The 22895-nt window shown below is 45.0% G+C and overlaps 2 protein-coding genes across 2 annotated transcripts; both read right to left on the minus strand.

Moving 5' to 3' along the window:
- Positions 1-1358: 1358 nt before the first annotated feature.
- Positions 1359-17024, minus strand: LOC114785701 (adhesion G protein-coupled receptor E1-like). The gene is made up of 18 exons (XM_028972221.1): positions 17019-17024; positions 16867-16933; positions 8489-8536; positions 7266-7310; positions 6956-7093; positions 6647-6778; positions 6528-6559; positions 6374-6451; positions 5847-6006; positions 5087-5200; positions 4013-4290; positions 3786-3920; positions 3317-3520; positions 3005-3237; positions 2861-2927; positions 2481-2572; positions 2151-2313; positions 1359-2039 (listed from the first exon to the last, which is right to left on the minus strand). The coding sequence occupies exons 3-18, from the start codon at positions 8508-8510 to the stop codon at positions 1998-2000; spliced, it is 1935 nt and encodes a 644-aa protein (XP_028828054.1). The 5' UTR covers positions 8511-8536; positions 16867-16933; positions 17019-17024; the 3' UTR covers positions 1359-1997.
- Positions 17025-17644: 620 nt separating this feature from the next.
- Positions 17645-22398, minus strand: LOC114785817 (uncharacterized). The gene is made up of 11 exons (XM_028972441.1): positions 22216-22398; positions 22055-22102; positions 21150-21203; positions 20631-20780; positions 20225-20256; positions 20064-20144; positions 19746-19881; positions 19282-19389; positions 18660-18823; positions 17894-17980; positions 17645-17808 (listed from the first exon to the last, which is right to left on the minus strand). The coding sequence occupies exons 1-11, from the start codon at positions 22274-22276 to the stop codon at positions 17791-17793; spliced, it is 939 nt and encodes a 312-aa protein (XP_028828274.1). The 5' UTR covers positions 22277-22398; the 3' UTR covers positions 17645-17790.
- Between the last annotated feature and the right edge of the window lie 497 nt (positions 22399-22895).

A 22895-nucleotide genomic window follows, 5' to 3' on the forward strand; every position in this document is an offset into this window, starting at 1 on the left:
AATTTTATGATAAATGAATGTGGATTATTTGTGCTTCTATTGCGTACCCGCCGTTCTGGTCCTGAGCTGCTTCTTTACGTACAGAAGGAGGCCGACGACACACACCATCACCAGCGCACACACACAAACGAGCATGATGAAGTTGAAAAAAGGCGCTGAGGGAAAGAAGAAAGCAACGTCACAGTCAGGTGTGTTTCCTCTTTCAGGCTTGTTTCCTCTTTCAGTAAGCATGTGTGTGTGTGTGTGTGTGTGTGCGTGTGTGTGTGTCTCCAGTACCGTGCTGCTGTTGGGCCCTGTGCTTGTTAACCTGGTCGCTCACCGGCGTCGCGCCGTCAGTCAGATTGCTCCCGTTCACTCCGGTCCCGTTGTGGAGTTCAGAAGCTGCAGATTGACATTTTTAATCATCACTTGGGCGTGGCCCTCGCCCGGGAAGCCGATTTGAAATGCAGTTCCTCACGTGCGGCGAAGGTGGTTTACGGAGGTGGTGGATGGTGAAGTAGCTTCGTTTTTTGAAATGTCTCACGCTTACAGTAAAGAGGAATAAGGGAGCGAATCGTCACAGAAACAGTCCCAGGCAGGCTTAGTGGAAAAGGCTCTGATGCGCTCCTCAGTTATAATAATCAGAATAACACAATCCCACTAAATCTGCCAACAACCACAACCGCACTTCATAGGACAGAACTCGAATACACTCCAGCACTTCCACTTTCAATCACTTCTGGACTCAATCCCCCCAGAATACTTGCACAATTTTTTTTTACTTTTTACACATTTTTACTCATTTGCACCCCTTCACCCTACCTGTTACACATATTTTATGTTTTATGTTAAAAACTTAAAAGTGTAATATTTGGTTATGTTTGCAATATTTGCAAATTGGTTCACTGTTTACTTGCAATATTTGCAATACTGTGGTCTGTAGCAGTCACTAAAAGCATTTCACTGCATATCATACCATGTATCGCTGTGTATGTGACAGAGAAATTTGAATTTGAATTTGAATTTGAAATTTCTTCTCAGGAGCAGCAGAAAGGACTGTTAAATGAAACAAGAATCCTTCTAAAAATAGACAGGCTGTGAAGATCTCTGGAAACATCTGGAGATATCAATCAAAAACTCTTCTTCTGGTAAATGTTACCACACTTCACCTGTTAATCTGGAATGATTTTTAATTTATATCTCATTTTTAACTATGTTTCTGATTCAGATTGTCCTTTGTTTTACTTTTCATGCTCAAAGGTCACACTAAAATAAAGTAGTAACTTATACATGAGAAGAAATTGACGATTACAGTACCTGGGATGAGCTGGAGGCAGACGACCCACAGGAGGAACATCTTTCACAGACCAAGAGTCCCAGACTGTGCACTGTGGAGAGCTTCACATATGTGTATGTGTGTGTGAGAGAGATTGTGTCTGAGAATCTGCTCTCCATCTAGAGACGTTTCCTTATTTTCACAGTGCAGGTACACTAAATGGAAAGGCTTGATTCCCTTTTTTGAATTTTTGAATCTGAATTTTTCCCACACAGACTGCTGCCAAAACTCTTTTGGCAGCAGAAAATAACGCAAACTCGGGATAGCAAGACAACTTTGAACTGGCAACACAGTGGTTAAGCGTGACTGGACAGTCTAGGGCAGGGTGTTGGTCTGCATTTGGCTATTTATTTTTCTTTTGCAACATGCAAAACACTTTTACCAATCACCGAAACAAATCTCACAAGCAGCAAATAATACGGAAAGGATACGTATTACAGACCGAAAGTTTGCGTTTGCTGACCACTGCGCAAGTTCGATCCGACACGACAAAAATGATGACAAACCCGACTCAATGGACCAAGATTTACAGTGTAGTGTAGAGGTTGCATCCATTAAGATAACATGTTCTTGTTCACGTCCTGTGCAAATTTCACTCATCCAGAGTTGAGAAGTGGCAACTTGCTGCTTGTTTCTAGTCATGGCGTAGCGTCTTGTCCTCTTGGCGTCTTGTCCTCTTGTCCTATTTGCACCGACCACAGCATGATCTGTAATGCTGCCTCACCTGGGAGAGGACAAGCAAAGAGTCAATTCACTCCATTCGTTGAAAAGAAGTGCAAAACACCGATCATGTATGGTAAATTGATCAAATGTTTGGTCTAGGTTCTAAATTCACCTCAGCGTTGAAGACACAATAAACCAGGAAGATGATGGTTCCTTGCTGAGAGGTGACCAACACCAGGATCAACTCTACCATTTTACTGATGTTCACGAAAAACCCAAATATCCAGGAGCCTCCGAGGATGAAAAAGAGCAGCGCGGACTTGATCACCAATGTCCTGGGTTGATAAACGTTACGATCACACGTGAATTTCTCGCTCGTAAAGGGCACCATGTGCATTGATGTCGCGTGCTGCTACCATACCAGCTACGCCTTTTGAAAACAGCGTGGCTGCTACTGTACGCAACTGTGAATGCGTGTGTTCTAAGATGAGTGTTGCCTTACTTCATTTTTTTTATTTGGAAACCTTTCGATTGCTGAGCCTTCGCGGTGGAATAGAGGGTCTTAAAGATGCCGATGAAGAGAATTACATTCCACTGCAGGGAAGAGAGGAGCGTATAAACGGGAATCAATACAGTCCAAATAAATCATACCCATGTTAAAGGCAAGGTATAATACACACCAAGGAGTGTGTTAAAGGGTGTGAATTATACCAGGTATCTCATTAAAAGCATGCACAACAATATAAAATGATGGGCCACTCATCACTCACACCCCTGGGGAATTTAGACACCAATTCACCTAGTGTGCAATGCAAGGAACTTGAGCCCAAAGTCCTTTAAATGGAGATGTGCATTGAAAGATCAGTTTTATGTGTTACATACCACCAGGATGAAGCACACTGGACCCAGAAAGGCCCACTGAAAACCGTCATCTGCCTTAATCCAACAGCTAGAAGAAACAGAAAAATGAAGTCACGGGGCTGAAAGCTGTCAGGCTTTCCATTAGAGTCCTGGAGTCTAACTCACTTGATTCCTCCATAGGCTTCACGTTTCAGTCCGAAACAAGTGCCTACCACAGCCAAAGGAATCCCATAACCTATGAAGCAAAAGCCTGCCCAGTGCAGCTGCTTCTGCTGCTTTGCCCTGACTTGCTTGAGCTTGGTGATTGCGAAGAAGAGCTGCGTCGCCTCGAGGAACATCCACACGAAGCAGCAGAGGAAGAGGAAGTGAAGAACCCCCCCGACTCCTTCACACGCCAGCTGAGGAAGCAGGAATTCTCACGTCAAGGTTTTATGAAAAGACCATTTTTCTGAAGGTGAGCATGTACTGGCTAAGAACCTCGATAGGTGTAATGAGGTCAATGAAGGTCTGAACCAGCTTGAAGAGGAGGTGCGCCAGCAGCAGAGAGATGCACAGGTTGAGCCGAGCCACATTGTTCACGGTGGGGTTCTTCTGGCACGTGAACGTGAAAATAGCCACAACCAGGAATACCAGGCCAACCGACAGAGCAATCGTTGATGCCAGATCTATCCAGTTGTCGGGCTGTAATCAAGTCGCAATTCAATATTGGCTTAAATTTACATTTACATTTACATTTACCAGACGCCCTTATCCAGAGCGACTTACAGTCAGTAGTTACAGGGACAGTCCCCCCCTGGAGACACTAGTGTCTTGCTCAGGGACACAATGGTAGTAAGTGGGATTTGAAACTGGGTCTTCTGGTTCATAGGCGAGTGTGTTACCAACCAGGCCACTACCACCATTAACGATTGTCTGTTCCCACACTGTCCCGACCCTTCACATGTACCTTCTTATAGTCTTCTTGCATGATGAGAGCAAATGTGGACAGGTGAACACAGGAGCAGACTGTGTGGGTGGAGTTGCCGAACGTGACTTCACAGCCGTCCAAAACCCAAGCACTCTTATTCCAGTACACACAGTCCTACAGAAAGAAATGTTAAAATATGAGTAAAACAAATGTGAATTACCGTGTTACTGTGAACATTCATTCAAACGAGGACAAATGAAAATGACCATGCGGGCTTGTGTGTAGGTCGACTTCTGCATAACAAAAAACTGAGGCAATTGGCCCACAACTTCATCCTTATCTGAGTCTTGAAGTACACCGACTTTCTTGTGCCTGAGGGTGAAGTTGACAGGACTGTCTAGCTCTTTTTTATCAACGTGAGGCAGGACCACGGTCACCACTGAGGACATCATTGTCTTCACACTGCAGGTCTTTGTGTAGAAGAGGTCTGGTTTCAGAACCTGCTCCAGGTTCTTATAGGTGATAAGGACCACTGAGGCTGAGCCTGTGAAGGGGGGGATAAAAAGTTATTCCTGTGGGACAGAGACACGAGAGGGGTAAGATCCAGGCGCAGGTGTGATTTTTGTAAGACAGGGACAGAACTCAGCAGGTAATACGTTACGGTGCAGCATTTCAATCGCAGGCAATGTCAAGTTATCATTTACAGATTAATGTTATTTAGAATAAACATATTGCGATAATTAAACGTCTTTATTTAATATTCATTTCTAATAATACGGTAACACTGCCTGTGTCCCCTGTTTGCACTTTATGTCTGTGTTGCACACGTACACTTTGTGTAGTCAGTATGTCAGTATGATTAAACTTTGTTTAATCGTTCAGATGTTACGTGCAGCACCAGGTTCTGGTATTCCACTACGTACTGTCTAACACGCATGTAGCTAAAATGACAATAAAGGCAACTTCATAACAATCTTTACTTCATCTCTGATCCAGATGTTCCAGCTGTAAGAGAGGCACCAGTTCGTGGATCCTTAACTACATTCCGAACAAGAAAAAATAGTTTAGACCTTTGTCACATCCCATGACAGGAGGCCCTGATGGCTGATGGCTGTCACCTTTCATTATGGACCTGTTTACTGGAGTTCCTGGGATTTGTGCTGAACCTCTCGTTTCTAGTCTTATTCAAAGTCGTTCATTCTGTTCACTTTAAGGATCTTGTTAACTTCTTCTTTAGAATGTATTGACTCAAAACCCGGTTTATCTTTTACATACACATATCAACACAACCTATTTTAGATATTAAAGTAAAATATCAGAATTATGAGCACTTGCAGTACCGTTGTTATTCTTCGCTAGGCTGATCAAGCCAATGTCAAGAAGAGCATCAGAGGTCTTCATCTGAGGGTTTTGGGTCAAGTTTGCCAATGGTCCGATTGATATTATATTAATTTCTGAAAAGAATTGCAAAAAACCTAAGGTTCAGCTTCACGGATGTTGCATGGATGTTAAGTGTGATTAAAACATTTACAGTATTTACCAGACGCCCTTATCCAGAGTGACTTACAGTCAGTAGTTACAAGGACAGTCGCCCCCCCTGGAGACACTCAGGGTTAAGTGTCTTACTGAGGGACACAATGGTGGGATTTGAACCTGGGTCTTCTGGTTCATAGGTTCAACCCACTAGGCTACTACCACCCTACTACACCCCTAAAACAATATGTACACCAATCAGCCATAACATTAAAACCACCCTCATCAAAGGCATGGACTTTGCTGTGATGCCTGGCCCCAAATAAACCCCGTAAATCCTGTAAGTGGCGAGGTGCTGCTTCTGATTGTCTTGAGATCTGGAGAATTTGGAGAACAAACCAACCTTCCACCATTTTTGCTGTGTGGCAGGGTGCATTAAGATGCCGAAAGAGGGCCCTGTACTTGCTAGGTGGAACATCTAACATACACGTGAATGCAGGACCTGCAGTTTCCCAGCAGAAGTACAGCCACAGCACACAGCAATGCATGGAAACGTACTGACTGAAGTATATACAGCACAACATAACAGACTGCACGTGGTGTAGTTGGACAAAGCTGCAGACAAACCTGTGGTATTGGTGGTGATGTTCTCTATTGTCTTGTTCCATGTCATCTGCACCAATTTCGAGGCCATGTTCTCCACAAAATTGAGCACAGAATCTCCATAACTGCTTTGGTTCAGGAAACCAAAATAAGTCAACACATTGTCCAGAAAGACTCTCACAGTCTGCAGAGACAAGAGGAAAAGTTAACTTGGTAGTAGCAATTTTCATGCCTTTCTGGTTTTCAACATCTACATGCATCAGCTGGTGCCATATGATACATTTACTTTTTACATCTACAGCATTTACCAGACGCCCCTTATCCAGAGCGACTTACAGTCAGTAGTTACAAGGACAGTCGCCCCCCTGGAGACACTCAGGGTTAAGTGTCTTACTGAGGGACACAATGGTGGGATTTGAACCTGGGTCTTCTGGTTCATAGGCGAGTGTGGTACCCACTAGGCTACTACCACCCAACCTACCACCCATATGAAATCACCAGCATTGTGTTGGTTTTTGGGTGATTAGTAGTTCGTATTTGTCCAAACTCACATTCTGTGGCAGCACCTGGGACGTTATGTTGTTACCCATCTGAAGGAGGAATTGTAGACTGCAATCTATCTCGCTTGGCTGAAACAGACAAATGCATGTTTTCCAACTAGCATTTTTAAAATAACTAATTATGTAAAAATGTGTAAAAACACACCTGACATTTTTCTGACAGCTTGTCTATCAAATCTGTGTTTTTAGAAGAAAATAAAACCCAAATGAATGTACCATCGGTGCCATGGACAAGCAAAAGCAGGGGCAATCGCCACTTCTCACTTGTGCAGGTGGTGGTGTTGTCCCAGACGGTCTGTGGAGATGGAACGAAGCTGTCCGGACAGCTGCAGAGAGGACAGGTGGCCTGCTGATCCGTCCCACAGAGTAGAGGCTCGCCCGAACACTCCAGAGGGCCTGTTCGGGCACAGACGGAGCTCGATCAGAACCTTCTGCTTTCTTCAGCACGATCTCCAACTCCACCCACACTATCTGCATCCGCCCCATGAGTGTCTTGCTATTGCCGAGCATGCACTGCTACATCCTTAAAAATTCCTTCGCGCATTTCAATGTCTACTGAAATGATCCCCATACCTTGGTACACACACTCTGCCCACATCTGGTCAATATCGTAGTTGTACGTGGCTCCACAAACCAGACCGTTATTCACCATGCTGCATGAGCAGGCATTTGGGTTCTTGCGCAGGACGGGAAAGCCACACCAAGCCCCTCCTGCAGTTCCATTCAGCGTAGAATTAACTTGACAAGGCACACAGGACAAAATGAAAGCCTTGTTGCTCTCATCTGATCGTTGTGCTTAATGGAGCGAAAATGTGGGCTTCTGGAATCCTTTCGTTGTCCTTTAGATGCTTCTGTGGGTGGAGAAATCGTGAAATGCACTTACCTTGTGCCATGCTGCTCTTCAAAGTTGACAGAAGGATCAATTTATCTGAAAAAATGCCATTGAGTGTGTGTGAGACCATGATGGATTCACTTAATAAAATTACTTAATAGTTAGTAAAGTCAAGTAAAGCAAAAACGTCAGTGATATCAGAATTAATGAAAAACATGAATAACTAAACCATTTTTCATTTAATATACAGGAGAAGAGTGATCAAACAGGCAAAATATTGGGTGAGTAGAACATTTGTGTAGGCCAAAATGTGAGATACATCTACACAGGTTCCCCATGCAAACAAGGGAAACTTAAGCCCACCTGATCATGCTACATTATAGTAGCAGACATTTATTACTAAGTTATTACTGTTTTTGTTCTTATTATTTTGTCACGCTGGCTGGACATGGCGAGGAAGGAGGACGCATACGCACGACGTCACAGGACAGGGGCTTAATACATAATACAGAGGACAGGGGAAACATCACCACACAATGACCAGACGGCAAACAGACACGAACAGGATAGCTTTATACAATTATATAATTATACGCAGGTGAACACGATCAGGGAACATTGCACAAGACGATCATGACATATTTTCATATGAAAAACACATACAGGGAAGGGTAAGTATAATGCAAATGAAAAAAGAACAGCACAGTATTGTCTCTGAGCATTAATACTTAATTCTACATGTCAGTAGGATATACATTTGAACATTAAATGTATTTAATAGTTTTTTCTGTTTTAAAAGTGAACAATAGTTATAATACTATTTAGTTAACTATTATAGTATTGTATTATTATAATAGGGTGGTAGTAGCCTAGTGGATAAACCACTCGCCTATGAACCAGAAGACCCAGGTTCAAACCCTAACTTTACTGCCATTGTGGCACTTAACCCTGAGTGTCTCCAGGGGGACTGTCCCTGTAACTACTGATTGTAAGTCGCTCTGATAAACACATTTAACTGTCAGTTTAGACAAATCAGGCTGACAAGTAGCAGCAATATGACAATATATCAGAGTATGGATGTATTTAGTATAAAGGTTATTTTGCATAACCACACAAATGTAGGTTTTTGGTGGCTAATGTAAAACCAACTTTTTAATTGATTTAAATGTAAAAGGATTCAGCTTTAAAAAAGCCACAATTTCCACAATTTGACCAAGATTTGCTATCATAGAAAGGAACAACATAATTTTACATCCTATGAATAACATGCTTACATAAAAGATGGAGAAGAGTCATGTTGTATGTCGTCTGTGTTCCTCGGTCTGTGGGTGTGAGAGGATGAGATGATACTGAGGATATCAGCCGCTTGGTGTATGTATGCAAACTTAACACCATGTCAGAATCCCCAAGGGAAACATGCAAACTGAGCAGAACGAGACAGCAAGACCTACGGAAGCCTATAATGGACATTATTCATTGTAACCCAAAGAAGAAAGAAGATGAAGAAGAAAGTGAAGTGATTGTCATTGTGGTACACTGCAGCACAGCACACGGTGACACAACGAAATGTGTCCTCTGCATTGGACCAATCACCCTTGGTGAGCAGTAGGCACCATGACAGCAGTGTGTGGGGACGGTGCTTTTGCTCAGTGGCACCTCAGTGGCTCCTTGCAGACCAGGATTCCAACCGGCAACCTTCTGATTACAAATATTTCACAATAGGGGAGTGTCAAGATTCAGTAGTGTTATGATGACCAGGACGCAGACCGAGGCTTCCCTGTTCCCCGTGTCACCCCGGGTCACCCCATGTCTGTGCTGCCTGTATGTATGGTCTGCCTCATGTAACTGTTGAGTTACAGGGTTGAGTGAAGCCTCGAGGGCTCACTTGGGCGTTTTCGTTTGCCCATGACCAGGGACGAGTGGGGCTGCCCTGTCAAGAGTTGGACTTGTCAGGAATCACCTGAGGACAGCAGGAAGCTGCCGAGACATGCACCTCAGCACCTCAGCGCTGTCTCCTTGTGGTGACTTATATCTACATGTTTTACCTTGGTTGTCCCAATAAACAGTGTTCCTTTCCCTTACCTGCAGTGTCCATCCTTCCATTCCCCCCTCGATTGTGACAGATTACAATAACTGGATCAGCCTTTCGTGGCTGCCCACTGCCCCTAAGGGTGATGGTTAAATACAGAGGACACCTTTCGTTCTGTCACTGTGTGCTGTGCTGCAGTGTTTCACAATGACAATCACTTCACTTTCAATTTCACTTATAAAAGGTCTGAAAAGACCTGTCCTGTCTCCTGTTACATGGGGCTATTCCTGGTGTACCGAATAGACATAAATTCACAAATTGTGATGACACAAATGTCACATTGTCACGACTACGGACTTACGAGGGAAGGAAGCGCAGAGGTTTGACATGCTGGGAAGGGGGTTTTATTATAACAAACAAAGAAATACAAATAAAGACTGGCGCGGTGGCCGAAAACGATTTAAACTTAAATAAAGAACATAAACAAACCCGTAGGCGTGTGGCGATTGCCAGAACTCAAAACACATAACACCAAACAAGGTCAAGTTCGTGCATAGAGTTCACGAAAATGCCAGCGACCCCGAACGGGCGGAAACTTCCGGCATTTATGGGGCGTCAGGATTGGGTTCCGGTGTGGAGCCCAGCTGCAGGCAATCCTGACAGAGCCCCCCCTCCAAGGGCTACGTCCTCGGAGCCCCAACAGTACCATCAGTGGAGGCGGCGGGGCGGACGGCGGCAACCACAGGGCTCCTGCCCTGCTGTATCCTCCCCTTGGAGGACCCGGTCCCTCGGGCTGGCTCCCCGGCGTGGTCAGGCGTGGCGGCCCCGGTCCCTCGGGCTGGCTCCCCGGCGTGGTCAGGCGTGGCGGCCCCGGTCCCTCGGGCTGGCTCCCCGGCGTTGTCAGGCGTGGCGGCCCCGGTCCCTCGGGCTGGCTCCCCGGCGTGGTCAGGCGTGGCGGCCCCGGTCCCTCGGCCTGGCTCCCCGGCGTGGTCAGGCGTGGCGGCCCCGGTCCCTCGGCCTGGCTCCCCGGCGTGGTAAGGCGTGGCGGCCCCGGTCCCTCGGCCTGGCTCCCCGGCGTGGTAAGGCGTGGCGGCCCCGGTCCCTCGGCCTGGCTCCCGGCGTGGTCAGGCGTGGCGGCCCCGGTCCCTCGGCCTGCTCCCCGGCGTGGTCAGGCGTGGCGGCCCCGGTCCCTCGGCCTGGCTCCCCGGCGTGGTCCCGCTTGGCGGCCCCGGACCCTCGGCCTGGCTCCCCGGCGTGGTCCCGCTTGGCGGCCCCGGACCCTCGGCCTGGCTCCCCGGCGTGGTCCCGCTTGGCGGCCCCGGACCCTCGTACCTGCACACAATAATCAGGGCCGATCCATCTGGGTACGTGTGGGCCCTGTCTCCACACGTCTCCTCTGACACGTCTTGTGTCCCCCCCTGCACCGCGCAGGGAGATTGTCCCAGAACCTCCGGCGACTGTTCCAGGCACCCCAGGCTGGTGCCTTCTGGGACTATGCAGCCCCTCTCGCTGCCCGGCCCTGGTGCCAAGGGGGAGGCATTGCCAGACCATCCGGCTAGCCCCTTCTGCGTCCGTTGGGACAAGCAGGCCCTCTTCCTGCCTGTCCCAGCTGGGTCCTCATGCCTACCCGGGGGCTCTATGGCGCTCCACCCCTTTGGAGGCAGACGCAGGCCCATGCCTGGCCCGCCCTCCTCACTGGCTACCGGAGGACCCAGCTCAATCGCTTCCCCACCTACCCTCCCCTCAGGAGGAGTCCCCAACCCGAACTGCACCCCCCCAAAAAATTCTTTGGGGGAGCACCCCCCCCGGCTGGACTTAGGGGTACCTTGGGGCTTGTCCACCTCGCCTTGGACCAGCACATTCGGGTCAGGAACCTCCTCCCTGGGGTTCGGCTCCGTGGCTGGGTCGCCATCTGGTGGACACAAAGAGGGGAAGTGGGGGCGACATACGGACACATATGCCACGCACACACACACAGACAGAGACAGACAGAAGAGAGGGTCGTCTGGCTCCCTCTCTGGGCTCTCCGGGACCTCCTCAGGGGGCACAGCCAGGATCTCGGGAGGTGCGATCTTTTCGTCGCCCGCCAGTGCTTGGTCTTCTTGCCCCGGATCCTGACTGGCGCTGGACGTGGTGGAGGGGCAGAGTTCGATCCATGGCTCAGGCTCTGGCCGATCAAACTCCGCCCTCAGTCTCTGCTGGAAGTCCCGAAAACTCCTGTCGGTCTCTCCCTGCTGCCAGAGGGCTGTGCTCCAGCCCCATGCTGACCCAAGCAGACACGCGAGGATGGTGATGGTCTCATCAGTGTCTGCTGCCCCACTGAAGGGTCCTGGGACCATTTGGCTGTCCCACACGGGGCTGGGCACGTCGCTGGAGATGGTGGTGGGCGTGTGGCGTGGGGGGTGGTGGACATCTTCTCCAGCATGCGGGGGCGCTGGTGATGCGCTGCCGTTCAGCTGGGGAACGTCCGAGCAGAGGGAAGGCGGGTCGGCGACTGGAACTGGGAGGGCATCTTCCCTGTGAGGCAGTTCCGGCAGTGCAGTTGCTGGCTGGCGACCTCCTGTCGCCCTGTTCCACCAGCTTACCCCCACATCGCTGTCCTCCTCCTCACTGTTGTCGCACCTCTGGGACTGACGTGGGTTTCCACGGACCTCGCAACGATCATGGACGGGCACGATGGGCGGAGCCATCCCGGCACCGACTGCCCAATCGGCGTCATCCTCGTGTTGGTCCGTGTCGATCTCATACCCTCGGAAGTCACGTGGATCTTCACGGATGTCGCGACAATCTCGGACGCGCGCGCTGGGTGGAGCCATCCCGGCCCCGACTGCCCAACGAAAATCCACGTCATTGTCGCTTTCGTCATCCGTGTCCTCCCACCTGTGACTCCGAGGGTCGTCCACCCTGCGGACATCCTGGACCCAGGGTGCGATCAACTCCCAGGGACAGTACTCTGGCCATTCGGGCTGGAGCCTGCCCACCTCCTCGCTGGACGAACGCCGCCGTTGACGCTTCTCACCCCCCTGGAAGTGACGTGGGTCCCCACGGACCTCGCGACGATTGCAGACTGGTGCGATGGGCGGAGCCCAACTCTCGTCTCCCGTGCTCTCGTCGTCGTCCGTGTCGTCCCAGTCCACGGGGAGTCTTGCCAGCAGAGCGCAGAGTTCTTGGCTCGACATGCCGAAGATCGTGGGGGTCGCATCTTCTGCGCTCGCTGCCCACGTCACTTCCTCGCTGCTGCCGACGCCAACGTCCTCGCTCCGCCCACTCACCCGCCGACGTTGTCGCTTCCGGGTTTCGCGGAGTTTCCCGGGGGTGACGTCATCACCCGGCGCCGCGTACCACGGCTTCTCGGGGAGAAAACGCTCGACCAGAACGGGTGTCGGGTCTCTCGTCTGGCGTCCGCGTTCGCCGCGCCGGGCTGCGTCTTTCGCGGCGTTTCTTCTCCTCTGCTTTCTACCTCTGCGCTTTTGGGGGGGTCGCTGGCATTCTGTCACGACTACGGACTTACGAGGGAAGGAAGCGCAGAGGTTTGACATGCTGGGAAGGGGGTTTTATTATAACAAACAAAGAAATACAAATAAAGACTGGCGCGGTGGCCGAAAACGATTTAAACTTAAATAAAGAACATAAACAAACCCGTAGGCGTGTGGCGATTGCCAGAACTCAAAACACATAACACCAAACAAGGTCAAGTTCGTGCATAGAGTTCACGAAAATGCCAGCGACCCCGAACGGGCGGAAACTTCCGGCATTTATGGGGCGTCAGGATTGGGTTCCGGTGTGGAGCCCAGCTGCAGGCAATCCTGACACACATCATCAACAAATCTGAAGAAAATGACTCACAAATGCACAAATTGCTCCATGATGATTGGGGATTTGATAAGTCTTGAAAAAAGGATAATGTTTCTTAACAGTAGCAGGCCATCTAGTGGCTAAATTCAACCAAATTGTGTGAAGATTAAGTGAAGATGTTACTGTAACTGTCATGATCCGGACTGGCAGGGGTTACTCCGGATCCGGAGTCCGGACCGGAGTTTCATGTTCGTCTCGTGTAATGTTCCCTGATCGTGTTCACCTGGTGTATATTTATAGAATTGTATATAACTATCCTGTTCGTGTCTGTTCGCCGTCGGATGATTGTGCGTGTTCATATTTCCCCTGTCTCGTGTATTTTATATTAAACCCCTGTCCTGTGATCGTGCGAATGCGTCCTCCTTCATGCCATGTCCAGCCCACCCGTGACAGTAACACATATGTCCACATTGACCAATCACTAGTTTAGCGTATTTGCAAATCACTGGATTTGTGCAATCTAAAACATTTTTTGTGAATCAGCTGGCAACGTGTTATTTGCGGGTTAATGTTAACTGATGTGCATCTCTTTTAAAAACATATGAGAAGACACGGATGGAGGGATGAATGGATGGAGGGATGGATGGATGTTTGGGTGGATTGATAAACAAAACCTAACTGGAGGCTTAATAAGTTACATACTTTATTCTTATAGTGTAACATCAAATCTTATTAATTATTTCACATACATGCAAATTGTTTACAACTAACATGCCATATTTACTACATAATACTGGCTAATTTTTTTTACATATATAGAAATGTAAAAGAAATGTTGATCATTTCTCAAAATTAAACCATTAACTACAAATGCATGATTTAAATGTTAACTTAAAACATGATACCTACCTGGAAAAGATCATATCAGGAATTCTTACATGAACACCAATAAATAAGTTTGATTAACTATTTTAAGGTCTTATTGCTATAAAGCCCTAATTGCACAGATGTTCCATAGAAGAGCCCACAACCCTTGTCAAAAGTGATAAGCCAAAAACCACACCACACTAATTTATAAAGCACTTTAACCAAAAATGACTTTAACCAAAAGACGTTTAAGTCCAGCTCTTAAGATCTACGTATACCCGAGTTATTAAAATTGACAGTCATCTGTCTAAATTAAACATGTACTGGTGCTGTGTGTTGGTTTGGTTCCTTAGTTCCCATCCCGGTGCATCTTATCAAGTAAACGTTACAACAAACAATCTAATTCAGCAGTTAACATTGTGTTCAATGCTGGGTTTTGCTGGGATTCTTCTTTGTGTAGGTATTGATTTTCTCAATCAGCTTGTTCCAATATGTTTTGTACAGCTTCCGAACCTGTAAATATACATATGGATAGAAAAAAATAGTTATTACTTACCATTTTTGAGCATGTAAATAGAATATTTCTGATGGGAATGATCTGTAGAGTGCAATTTATTGGAAATTGCATTTGAACTCAAACAGGCTGTTTACCCCCGGATTGAAAAAAAGGACTCAGTAGTGAGTAGCCTTAGTGTATAAAGAGTGGAACTCACAATCCATCATTTTTCACTCACAAGACTAAAGAAAAATTCTTTTATGAAATGGATGTGATTGAATGCAGTGATTAATAGTCAGTTTATTTTATTAACCCTAAGAAACAGCAATATTTTGGTAATATACTGCATAGACATTGTTAAGGTTTCACCACTAGGTCTTAATGGATGCTACAATGATTTTAACAGGTCTCTGTGTCGTTTGGTGCATGCTCTACTCTACTGCATTCCATGTGAAACGTTACCACAACCTTAGAATTGACGACATAGAATGTTAAAATGTTGGTTTGTTGCACTGTACCTCGGCATTGAAGACACAGTGAACCAGGAAGATGAAGGTTCCCTGCTGAGAGTTGAGTAACTGGTACAAAACTTGTAGCACAAAGCCATATGCCACAAAGAAACCAATTATCCACGGGAATCCAAGAATAAAAAACTGGGCCAGAGATTTGAAGAATATCATCCTGCATTGACATATAAAGGTAGAAGTAAACTAGGCGTGTTTGCACTCATTTCGTTTTTTTTCTCTGATAGCATTCATTAAAACACAGGAGCATTATGAGCAACAGATATTTTCATTTGATATACATGGGAGAGTAGTTGGCCTAGTAGGCAAGGAAGCGGCCCCGTAATCAGAAGGTTGCCAGTTTGAATCCCGATCCGCTGAAGTGCCACTGAGTAAAGTTCTGTCCCCACACACTGCTCGTCGGGGCGTCCTCCGCAAGTGTGCCTTCTGATCCACATCCTGACATTTTTATATATTAAAAATCTAAATTTCCAACAATGTCAAGCATTTGCGCCTCTCCCTTTTTACCCTGACGTGGCAAGACATTTGTGCCTCTGCCTGTGTGCTTTTATGAATCCTTTGTTTAAATGTCGCCTTGGCCTTTGTTAGATTATTTTAGAGTTCCCCTGGCCTGTCTACGGTCCTGCAGCAGCTTGAAACGGCGATAGGTTATGCTTCGCTGTTCAGAGAGCGGCAGCTCAGATGGTCGGATCTGGGATTTGGCCCCTTATGACGTCATAAGTGGAAAGGTTACCTCCCCTTTCTAATGCTTTATCCACCCAGAGAATTTCCCATCTCCCCCCTAAAACATTATCTCCACCGACCGTCATGGCTTTCAAATGTTCGATGCATTGCAGTTGCTCAGTGATTGGACGTAAAAATTTACTTTTGTACAAATTTATATTACATTTTTTTTTTTGGTGAACGGCACATTTGACCTGGCAACTTTGTGTTTGAGTTTTGAGTTCTGGCAATCGGCACATGACTCCGCGTTGATTTATTATTTGTAATAAAATCCCTTTCCCAGACTGACCCTCGCCGCTGTGACAGGTGAATTGCAGTGTTAATGGCACGTGTCCTGGATTTGAAGGGCGCTCATCTGTTCTCGCTGCGAGCGGTGTGTCCTCGGGAAGGAGATCGACTTACTTTGACTGTTTAATAAAGCTACTGAATTTTCAGTGTGCTGTGGTATATGGACCCACCAGATTATAAAAGTTATTAGCAGGAGGAATAATTAAAAAAAAAAAAATGACATGTAAACGGAAATTCCAAGAATCTCTAACTGCGAAACAAAGTTTTGGGGAGGATGAGATTTAGAAAAATGCTAAGAAAAATCTTAATACTGTCAAATAATTTGGGAACCCCTCTCAAATAGCAGAATAATCTACTCTAGCAACTCTGAAATAAATGCTGTGACATAAGTCTATAGAAACATCATATTTATATGAAAATTGCCTCTAAACATCTGTGTAATGATATTGTTGTGGTAACTTTGCTTAAAATAAAATCCATTTAACTCTGCACGCACTCTGGCATAAAACTTGACTACAGCTTTATTCACAGAACGGGCTTGAACAAGGAACTTCAACACAACCGGAAATCACCTCGTACTTAACGACACAGATTCTCCACCAGATGACAACCTCCACCCGCACTCTATCACTTGAACTTCACCAGCATCACCTTATCATTACGAAACTCGAACGTCTTTCCACAACTATTACTCCCACCACATGGTCCCACCGCAAGATTGCGCCGAGCCACTCTCTCTTACTTGTTGTTTCTGGATTGAAACTTTTGATTGTGTTGCTTCACAGTGCAGAATAGGTTGAAGCAGAGGGTGAAGTAAAGAATTATATTACACTGTGAGGTTGAGAGGAAAGAAAAGTTAAGCAAAGCCATTTGAAAGTAACAACTTGTCTAACAGTTGAAGGCCAAGAACTTTATGGATTCTGTACATACAGCAAGTATGAAGCACACTGGACCAATGAAGCTCCAACGGATGCCATGATCTGCCTTTAGCCAACAACTACAGGAAGAGTGACAAATCAATTGTAAATATGAAAACTGATCATACGCTATACTTTAGTCAAAAACATAGTTTCTGTACTCACACATGATCCCCGTAGCTCTCAAATCTCACCCCAAACGACAGAGCAACAATCACAACGGGGATCCCATAGCCTACAAGGCACCAGTAGCTCCAGTGCAGTGTCACCCGCTCTCGTGCATACAGTTGTGTGAGGTTCCTGATTACGATAAAGAGTAGGACGGCCTCCAGGAACATCCACATGAAGCAGCAGAGGAAGAGGAACTGCTGAAAGGCTGCAAGCACCTGACATAATATCTGAGAAACAGAGCACATGTAAGAATTGTTACCGCCATCATGGTCCCCTTGACCGGATTTCTGAACGCAGTCTTGATTTATGCTGGTTAACCACCTTGTAAGGGCGAATGGCAGAAGTTAAGTTCTGTACAAACAGGACGGTGAGATAAAGCAACAGCAGAGAGATGCAGAGGTTGAACTGAGGCGTGCTGTTCACTTTGGGGTTTTTCCGACAGATGATGAAGGTCAACACCGCCAAGGCCACAAACACCAACCCAACTGACAGCGCAGCTGTACCCAACACATCCAATACTCTGCTCTCCTGAAATGAAACAAAAATCAATTCGTAATATAAACTCAGCATTTTGAACGCCTGCTTAGAATTTCGTTTACCTCTGATGCCCCTTGACTTGGTGTTGTTTTGCGCTTTGGGGCTTTTGTAGAAAATGTTGTGTTGTCTGTACTGTTCAGTCCGACTTGTGCCTCTTCTGTGTACAACACTGCTTGAGAAGGAGTTTGTGCACCCAAGATACTTTCATCGGAGTCTAACTCAAATACATTTAACACTGGTCCAAAACCTGTCGGAAACATAACTGTCCTGTCTGTAGTCATGGGCGGTTCTCTCATAACAGTAAATGTTGACAGAGAATCACATTCACAGACCGTGTGGGTGGAGTTGGAGTATTTGGTGGCACAAATCTGACTCCAATAACCATTATTCCATTGTGCACAAAACGTTTGATCCATATCCTGTGGGGAAAAAAAGAGGTAAAAGATGTAAAAAGTAATTGCAATTGCTGAACTGCATTGTGGGCTTCCACATTGTGACAGTGTTGTCACGCACATAGTAATACACGGTATGATATGCAGTGAAATGCTTTTAGTGAATGCTACAGACCACCGTATTGCAAATATTGCAAGTAAACAATGAACTAACGTGCAAATTTACAAACATAACCAAACATTACACGTCTTTAATATAAAACATATGAGTAACAGGTAGGGTGAATGTGTGCAAATAACTGGAGTCAATGTATAAAGTGTACAACAACAACAAAAAAAAGATTGTTCAAGGTAAAAAGAGTTATAAATTAAAAGTTTGTGCAAGGATTTCTGAGGGGATTGAGTCCAGAAGTGATTGAGAGTGAAAGAGAGAAAAAGAGTGAATGAATTTCAATATAAATTTGTGAAACATTAGACACCCGTTTTGACTGAAGGGCACCATCTCCTTTTTTAGAGAGAAGTGTGGCTGAGATAAAAAAAGAGGTGATGCCCACCTAGTCTTATTAGTAAAGATTCAAATCATTTCAGTGAACTGACCATAATGATTTGAATTGATTTGAATAAAAAGATTTGTTTTATACATCAGTTTTAATATTAAGAAGAGTCATATCAATTGCTAATAAAATGCTAATAAATCGAAATACACCTCAATCTCTGCTAGATGTTTAATGGTGAGGGTGAAAGGATTGTCCTGCAGGTTTTCTGTTGTTAGAGTCATGGCTACAGTCACCATTTTGGACAGTTGCTCGTAATAGGCCAAATAATCGCTGTCAGCTTTTTCATAGGTGACAAGTGCCACTGATGCCATCCCTGTGTGAAAATTAAACAGCAAAAAAGTCACTTCAGAAGTCACTAAAACTTTGAATTAAATATATTTGCATCTGAATTGCACAACCAGAAATCTGAATTTTTACATCCCTAAAAACACAACTTTCCTGCTCCAAATTCAATTTCTGCTATTATGAAAAATGAAATTACAGTTGCATTTTCCATGCTCTTGTGCTTTGGGTGGCACAAAAATGATTCTGCCTCAGGAAAGAGTAGGGAGAGCTGCTGTAAGTCCAACCCCGCTAGATGATCAAATACCAGACACAATATAATGTGTCTATATATTTACATAATGTAAATATATAGTCAGATATTCTTAAGTTCGTTTTCATGTATTACCCAAAACCACATCACGTAGTTGAAGATACAAATAATAATTAATTAAAAAACGTATATATATTCAGCTTTCACAATTCACATGCAGTTGTGCATCTATATACCTGCATTCATCATTGTCATGGTAATGAGGTTGACTTCAAGAAGAGCATCTGAAGTGTGCAGATAAGTGTTGAGACTAGCATTTGGATTGATGGTTACTACGTTTAACTCTGGAAGAAAAAAATCATAGGAAAGTGTCACTGACTTAGTCAGAGTGCTGGAGGAGGCAGAATTTACTGTACTACAGTCAAGTGACAGTTAAGAATTCAGAACCGGGTGATCGCGCACTTCATAATCTGTGCTGAACAGCTGTTTGGGACTCCCTTGGGGACTCAGCTTCCGCAACTCATCTCAAACTCATCTCCTTACCTCCCTCGCCAATCTCGGACCCCGTTTTCCTCACCCTCCACACTTACAGCGTATGCTGTTATATATTCTGATACTGAAAGCGAAAACCCACCTGCCATGATATAAATCATACAACTTCCCCTATGATGAATCCCCGTGCAAGGCAGTAACTACTCACCCATGTAGCTTCTGGTGAAGTTAGTGGGTTCCACTAATGTAGACAGTAACTTCTCAATACACTGAACCACATCATTTTGTGTGCTGGGCGAATGCTGAGACTGGTTTACCAGATTGTCCAGTAAAATGGATACAGTCTACAGAGGAAAGAAAAGCGGCAAATGTTCTTTATGGAACATATGAACTCTACTAATGCTTTACTTACACATTAAAAGTGGTAATAAAGAATATGAATGGAAGTTAATAGAAATTATTTTGCTGGAATAAAGCAAAGTCATTTACTCAAAAAACAGCACCAGGACAAAGGATCGGTACTCACTTGTACTGGTAACACCAATGATGTAATGTTGTCAATGATCTTTATCAAATAACTCAGAAAGCACCCATAACCATTTTGACCCTGAAAAAGAAACAAGGTCTACAGATACGCTTCCTCTGTTTGAATCAATTTCAAGATGTATAAAATGCATGACTCTTTACCCCACAGAATTCATGGAACTGTTCATCCAAGCCTAAACAGGGGTGAGAGAAAAATATAAATCTTCCCTTTCTTGAATCAGAGGCATGCTTCAACACAGGCAGTTCAAACGAACAGAAGAGAAACGGACAGTAGGTAGCACAACCAAACTGAAAAGGCCAAATCAGCAAATAAAAGATGCATTTCTTGTAGTGATGTGCAAAAAAAATCAATTTGTTCAATTATAATACGTTTTACTAGGTGGACATTACACATCATGGAACAATATACTGATTCACTGGGACTCGTTTAGTGAGTGAGTCATTGGTGAGTCAGCCTCTAAAGGGAATAGGCCTGTTCAGTCATGGCTCAACCTGATCAAGAAATGAGTCAGACACGAACAAAACAGCAAGGACATGGAGACATCACTTCTGCAGGTGGTGGTGTTGTCCCAGTCGATTCGTGGAGTTGGAATATAGCCGCGTGGACAGCTGCAGAGAGGACCGGTGGCTGCATCAGAGCAGATCGCCTGTTCATCGCTTCCACAGAGGCCAGGCAGGTCTGAACATGCCAGAGTGCCTGTTCAGGTAGAGTGAGATTATAAGGGCCTGAAAATGGTAGCACACAAATACACAACCAATGCAAATTGGAGTTCTTCGCAATAGTTATTGCAGTATTGCAATTTTGCTGTGCTGCTGTGTATCACAATGACAATCACTTCACTTTAAATTTTGGTGCTGTAATTTTCCTAAAACACTGTGGAAATGGTGGAGGGAGGAATTTTAAGGGGTTACGTAATCCTGTCCATACACGCTCACCTTCTCTTCTTTTGACTGAGAAGGCAGCATTGGTTTATGTGAAATTATTTTTGTCACACCAACACAGTTTTCAATTATGTTTTTATGAATAGAGTTTAAAATGGAAGGATCTGATACAGTATTTTCTTACCTGCGACTATGCTGCCCTTCTCCATCATGCAAGCTGTCAGGAGGATCGATGTAACTGGAAGATGAAGTATAATTTACACTCTTGTGTAAGACGTCAAACATTTTCCTACACCTCATTAAAATATGTATATTTTCCTTCATTCATGTATAACAGAGAAATACAGAATTATTTTTACTAGTCAGACGTAATCCAGTGACCACAGAAAACACTGTTCTCTTTTTATTTTCATATGAAAATATATACAGGGAAGTGGAATTCAAATGCAAATGCTTACAAAAAAACTAATGTTTAACATTATTTTGTCAGAAAGTAAAAGAGTGGAACATCATTGTTGGAAAGTTAGTATTTCAGAAATAGCTATTATTATAATAATAGTACTATTCTATTGGGTGGTAGTAGCCTAGTGGGTAACACACTCGCCTATGAACCAGAAGACCCAGGTTCAAATCCCACTTACTACCATCGTGTCCCTGAGCAAGACACTTAACCCTAAATTGCTCCAGGGAGACTGTTCCTGTAAATACTGATTGTGAGTCGCAGCACGTTTTGATGAATGCCAATCTGGTTTTCAGACTGAATCTATTTTTCTGTCATCTTCCTATGGCTTTGCTCACCTGAAAGCCTGGGTGGCTGGATATGAGGTCTGAGGTTTTCTATATTATTTAACATATATAGATGTAAAAACTGAGAATTCATCCGGAGACTCTGATCTCTCTTTTAATATTCATAGTTTGATAATATATGCAAATGTCTAATTTCAAGAAGAAAAAAAAATTATAAGCTTTCTGTTCCAGTACTTTTGGAGAGGTCTTCAGTTTAATGTCAAAAATTTGCCTCAAGGTGACAGATTACTGGAAGATTTTGCAGCATTTTGCAGTGTGAATGAGGTAGAATAATGTACTTACATAACATGTGGAGAACAGCCATTGCAGGCAGAACCTGTGATCCACAGTCTGGAGAAATGAGAGGATCCGAGGGTTTAAATCAGCAGCACATCATATGCAAACACAACATATGAAAATATATCAGGACAAAAACCAACACACACACACAAAAAAAAAATCACCAGAAGGAAACAGGCAAACCGTGAAAGCCCCTGGCCAACAGAAATGAAACATATCCCACATCAAACTCTTGATTAAGGGCGGTAGTAGCCTAGTGGTTAAGGAAACGGTCCTGTAATCAGAAGGTTGCAGGTTCGATTCCCGATCCGCCAAGGTGCCACTGAGGTGCCACTGAGCAAAGCACCGTCCCCACACACTGCTCCCCGGGCGCCTGTCATGGCTGCCCACTGCTCACTCAGGGTGATGGGTTAAATGCAGAGGACAAATTTCACTGTGTGCATCGTGTGCTGTGCTACTGTATATCACATGTGACAATCACTACACTTAAAATAAAAATAAAAACTTAAAAAACTCGCCTGTGAACCAGAAGACCCAGGTTCAAATCCCACTTACTACCATTGTGTCCCTGAGCAAGACACCTAACCCTGAGTGTCTCCAGGGGGGGGCTGTCCCTGTAACTACTGAAGTCGCTCTGGATAAGGGCATAAATACTGATAAATACTGTAAATGTAAATGTAATTGATTTAGTAAAATGCTGAGTTTATCCATGTGTCAGGTGCAAAGAGTGACACCGGTGACTAAAAGGACACAAGTGTGTAACATATTCACAATAAGGTTTCTTATTCTCATTCACTCGTGCAGTCTGATGAGATCATGTTAAGGCAGATATACACATGCTGTT

The sequence above is a fragment of the Denticeps clupeoides genome, chromosome 3 (assembly GCF_900700375.1).
Source record: "Denticeps clupeoides chromosome 3, fDenClu1.1, whole genome shotgun sequence".
Taxonomy (NCBI): domain Eukaryota; kingdom Metazoa; phylum Chordata; class Actinopteri; order Clupeiformes; family Denticipitidae; genus Denticeps; species Denticeps clupeoides.

Excerpts from the sequence above, each read along its gene's own strand:
- LOC114785817 (XM_028972441.1), bottom strand. The coding sequence starts at position 22,276 with ATGTGGGATATGTTTCATTTCTGTTGGCCAGGGGCTTTCACGGTTTGC. Across the intron at positions 21,204-22,054 it reads GGCTGTTCTCCACATGTTAT|TTACATCGATCCTCCTGACA; the intron begins GTAAGTACATTA and ends TTCATCTTCCAG. Across the intron at positions 17,981-18,659 it reads AACATCTAGCAGAGATTGAG|GATATGGATCAAACGTTTTG; the intron begins GTGTATTTCGAT and ends TTTTCCCCACAG.
- LOC114785701 (XM_028972221.1), bottom strand. The coding sequence starts at position 8,510 with ATGACTCTTCTCCATCTTTTAT. Across the intron at positions 5,201-5,846 it reads CATCACCACCAATACCACAG|AAATTAATATAATATCAATC; the intron begins GTTTGTCTGCAG and ends AATTCTTTTCAG. Across the intron at positions 3,921-4,012 it reads CCTACACACAAGCCCGCATG|GACTGTGTGTACTGGAATAA; the intron begins GTCATTTTCATT and ends TTCTTTCTGTAG.